Raw genomic sequence first — 4,485 nt, 5'->3', positions numbered from 1 at the left:
GCAGGGGCTGGTTATGGGCTCCTCCTCCACACGCAGCAGCCACAGCACTGCCCAAGTGCCAAAGGGGTGTCTGGAGCCCCTCATCTTGCTACAAGATCTTTAAAGAGGACTCTGAGTGCGTGGCCCACACACAGTTAATTGTAAAGCTGTGGTTTATTATATGTATTTCTATACTATTTTATATTACTATGTTTTCATGTCACCACTGTCCTCAAAGTGCTGAGATTGCTCCAGGAGCCCCAAGAGTAACATCAGATGACCTTCGAAGGTCCCTTCCAAGCCAAACTATTCTATGATCAGGAAGGAGGAGAGCAGGGTGATCAGTCCAACAGCACAGGACAGCTGGAAAGGGGTCACTGCACTGCACAAATGGTATTTACACTGCAAAGAAAGAGAGAAAAGTAGTTTCTTTTTCTTACTTTTTTATGCCTGGGAGACTTTCTGTCCTGTCACCTGGTGGCCCTGAGTGGGAGCAAGGTAAGGCCCCTTGTGTCCTGTATGTGCAGAGGCCTCTTTCTGATGGCCACTAAGATGCTGTGAGGGCTGGAGCAGCTCTGCTCTGGAACCAGGCTGATAGAGCTGGGCTGGGTCAGCCTGGATTAGAGAAGGCTGCTGAAGGGCAGACCTTAGAGCAGCTCCAGTGCCTAAAGGGGCTCCAGGAAACCTGGAAAAGGGCTTTGGACAAGGGCCTGTAGGGACAGGCCAAGGGGAATGGCTTGAACCTGCCAGAGGGGAGATTGAGATGAGCTCTGAGGCAGAAGCTCTTCCCTGTGAGGGTACTGAGGCGCTGGCACAGGGTGCCCAGCTGGTCTTTATGGAAGGCTTCTGAGGTTTTGGGGGGAAGCAATGCTTGTGGGAGAGGGTACAGTTCAAGAAAGCTGGCTGGAGAGTGTGGCTGTGCTGGATGGGGTTTGGAGACCATTCCTGGTCAGAAGATAGAGCTAATGCAGCATCTGAGGTAATGCTGTGTTCTAGGGCTCATTACTGGAGATGCGGTGGGAATTGTCCTGCCCTGGGCTGGGGCTGCTGCCTGCCCAGGTGTGGGGGCACTGTAAAGTATGAGCAGACTGATCCTTGTCACTGTGTGCAGAGCTCTGATGGGCAGCAGAGATGTCTCCTGGCCTTCCCTCAGCACATGAGATGAGTGCAGAGCACATGAGGTCCTGCTGCGAGGGGACACACTCCCTGGCAGGCCGATGGGGTCATGGGTGCTCTTCGGTCTCCTCCTTTTGATGGAGATCATGGGAAATACAGCCAAGCACCTGGCTAAGGTTGGGTCCTGCCTTGTCAGAGCCATGACAGCCCATCTCTGATGTTATGTTGGACACGGCAGACAAGGCTTGCTGGGATGATGAGCATATTCCCTGTTTACGTGCCAAATATGCAGCGTCTCCTGGAATGATCGTTAAGCTGCTGAGGAGCCCAGTCATATATCCTGATGTGATGAGCATGGGCTGGATGATGGCAGGTCCTCCACAACACCATAACAGGCACAGCTGCTGTGAGCAGGGGCCACTTCTGGCCTTCAGCTATTTCATCACTAATGTCATGACCACAAATCATTCGGGTTTAAGAGCCCTCTGGAGATCATCCAGTCCAACCCCTGCTAAGGCAGGGCCACCCACAGCAGGGCACACAGGAACATGTCTGGGCAGGTTTGGGATGTCTCCAGAGGGAGACTCTAGAACCCCCTGGGCAGCCTGTGCCAGGGCTCTGACACCCGCAGTTGAAAGAAGTTCTTCCTCATGTTGAGGTGAAACTTGTTGTGTTTTAGTTTATGGCCATTGCTCCTTGTCCTGTTGCTGGGCTCCACTGAGAAGAGTCTGGCCCCGTCCTCCTGGCTCCTGCCTTTGCAATACTGATCTGCATTGATGGGATCCCCTCTCAGGCTGCTCTTCTCTGGACTAACCAGGCCCAGCTCCTGCAATCTCTCCTCATAAGGGAGATGCTCCAGACCCCTGAGCATCCCTGTGGCCTCCACTGGACCTTCTCCAGTAGCTCCTTGTCTGTCTCATACTGAGCACAGTAAAATGTGAAACCAAAGTGAATTGAGCCTTAATATTTGACATCGCTTTCTAGGGAAGCCTGTGGCTGCCTAACCAGCTTCTGGCTTTTCCAGTAAGGAGAAGAAGCTGAAAGATGTGGCTGAAATACAACCATGTATTTCATCTGTCACTCATACATCCCAGCTGTAGACACTATGGAAACTGCTGGAAGCTCAAGGTGACAGGCAGAGTATCCCCATCGCTCTTTGGAGCTGCTGCTGGTTGTGTTCATGCAAGAGCTGAGAGGAGTGAGGAGGGCTGGGTTTGCAATGAGACAGAAGGGGAGATGTTCAGGTGTTAAGTTAATAAAGTGATTACAGAGGTGTGAAGTGTGGGATTTCCTCTCTCTGAGGAAGCCTTACAGGTGCTTACATCAAGAACACAACCACTTGTGTGGCTTGGGGTATCTTTAGAGTGACCAGGTGCTACTTATTATTTAACACCAGTTGAGGACCTGATGGGTTTCACCTTTCTCTCTTCAAGCTGACACATCTTCTCACTCAGTTTTCCTTCCTGAAGTGAAGAGAATAACAGTTGGGTAGCTGTAATGACAAATGTGAAACCCAAATGGTCCAAGCCATGGGCCTGTGAGCTGGGAGGGGCTGCTTCGCATGGCTTTTAATACATGGTGTATTTTATGTAGAAATGATGAGATGTTAGGAATAAAAGCTGTCTATTTAATTCATGGAGTTGAAAATGCTGTGTGCTATTTAATAGGCTTAGTTATAGGTGACACCTTTTTGAGATATAATTCTTTAATGCATTTTAATAGAGCTCATGGTAAACACGCTAGGATAAGCAGACAGCAACTAATATTTCCTGCAGGCAGAGTGCACCTAATTAAAATTAATTGATTTAAAATGAAAAAGAAATACATAAAAAGCATCACCACTACTATTTCCAAACTATCTTTCTTCTTGACAAGGCACCCATAGCATGGGGTTGGGATGCAAAAAGCCACACAGCAGGGCTCTGCATGCTCTTTGCTGCTGAGATCAGGACCTCCGGTCCAGCCAGGCTGCCCTGGGGATGCTGTCTGAGGTCTCAAATGGGTACAATGAATATGAACTGCTTTGAGAGATTGGGGATTGCAAAGGGCATGTTCTCAAGGGGTGTTGAGCAAGGGCTTGTTCGGAAGTTCAGTTGCAAGTTGCTGTAACAACTCTGCATTTAGAGTGACTCAGCCTATCTGCTGTGATTACCTGGATGCTAGGGATGAGGTTAGTCCTTTAGGGTCAAGGTGAGGTTTACTGGGTGTCTTTGCTCTACACAGGGCCTTCTGTTCTCTACTCCTGAGTGTCTGAAGCAACCCCAAGACCTAGTGAAACTCTACCTGCATGAGTCAACCCGGGTATATCGGGATAAGATGGTTGAAGAGAAAGATTATGGTACCTTTGATAAAATCCAGCTGGAGATGGTGAAGAAATCCTATGACGTAAGTGTTGGGGTTCACAAATCTGATAATAACATATGTGCTTACAGGAGAAATGTTTCTTGGGAAAGCCAAGTTTGACCCAAGGTCTGCCCATCATCCATTTGCTTCTTGATGGGAACCCAGGAGCAAAATCTCTGTCAACCGTATCCTGGGCTGCAGTGTTGTGATGTGGGTAAAGGATGTACTTCATAAAGGCACTTGGGAGAGGAGATTTGGGTCTGTGAATGAATTAAATTCCGTTATTTAAGGGTTTTGAGTCTCGTGTGGCAAAAGCAGCGGAAGGGTCAGATCCCTCGTCTTGGTGAGAGCAAAGTGAAATGCGGGCACAAATCCCTAGTGCTTTCCCTATTGCCAAAATATGTATGTTATTTTTTTTGCAGGAAATTGAGGAAACTTTAGAGCAGACCAAGAGGATGAATGTTTATTGCCATTTTGCTAAAGGGATCGGTGAACCCTGCTATAGGCCAGTTCCAACCTGGGAGGAGTTGAACCAGATCCTTGTGGAAGCCTTGGACAACTACAATGAAGTCAATCCTGCCATGAATTTGGTGCTGTTTGAGGATGCCATGTGCCATGTGTAAGGGGATTTTCTGGCTTTATAGTCTCATCACAGCATTTATCTGTGTAGAGTGATTCTGTGGAGTTTCCTGGAGGATGTATCAGTATCAGTAACGGGTCTGTCTCATGAGACCCCCCTGCAGCCCTGATCCAGCTCTGGGGAACAGCACAAGAGGAACATGGAGCTGTTGGAGTTAGGCCAGAGGAGGCCTCGGAGCTGCTGCGAGGGCTGGAGCAGCTCTGCTCTGGAGCCAGGCTGAGAGAGCTGGGCTGGATCATCCTGGAGGAGAGAAGGCTCCTGAAGGGGACACCTTAGAGCAGCTCCAGTGCCTAAAGGGGCTCCAGGAAACCTTGAGAGGGGTTTTGGACAAGGGCCTGTAGGGACAGGACAAGGGGAATGGCTTGAACCTGCCAGAGGGGAGATTGGGATGAGCCCTGAGGCAGAAG

At 49.4% G+C, this 4,485-nt stretch overlaps 1 protein-coding gene across 1 annotated transcript in view; it reads left to right on the top strand.

Annotated features, from left to right (window-relative positions):
• The window catches only part of DNAH9 (dynein, axonemal, heavy chain 9), a 172,874-nt gene that overhangs the window by 69,601 nt on the left and 98,788 nt on the right, over positions 1 to 4,485 (top strand). The window contains 2 exon segments of the mRNA XM_010013395.1: positions 3,319 to 3,480; positions 3,861 to 4,057. Coding sequence (XP_010011697.1) covers positions 3,319 to 3,480; positions 3,861 to 4,057 — 359 coding nt within the window.

The sequence above is a fragment of the Nestor notabilis genome, unplaced genomic scaffold, assembly GCF_000696875.1.
Source record: "Nestor notabilis isolate BGI_N333 unplaced genomic scaffold, ASM69687v1 scaffold1364, whole genome shotgun sequence".
NCBI lineage: Eukaryota > Metazoa > Chordata > Aves > Psittaciformes > Psittacidae > Nestor > Nestor notabilis.
The sequence above is the reverse complement of the archived record's forward strand: the minus strand, read 5'-3'. Positions and strand labels throughout refer to the sequence as shown.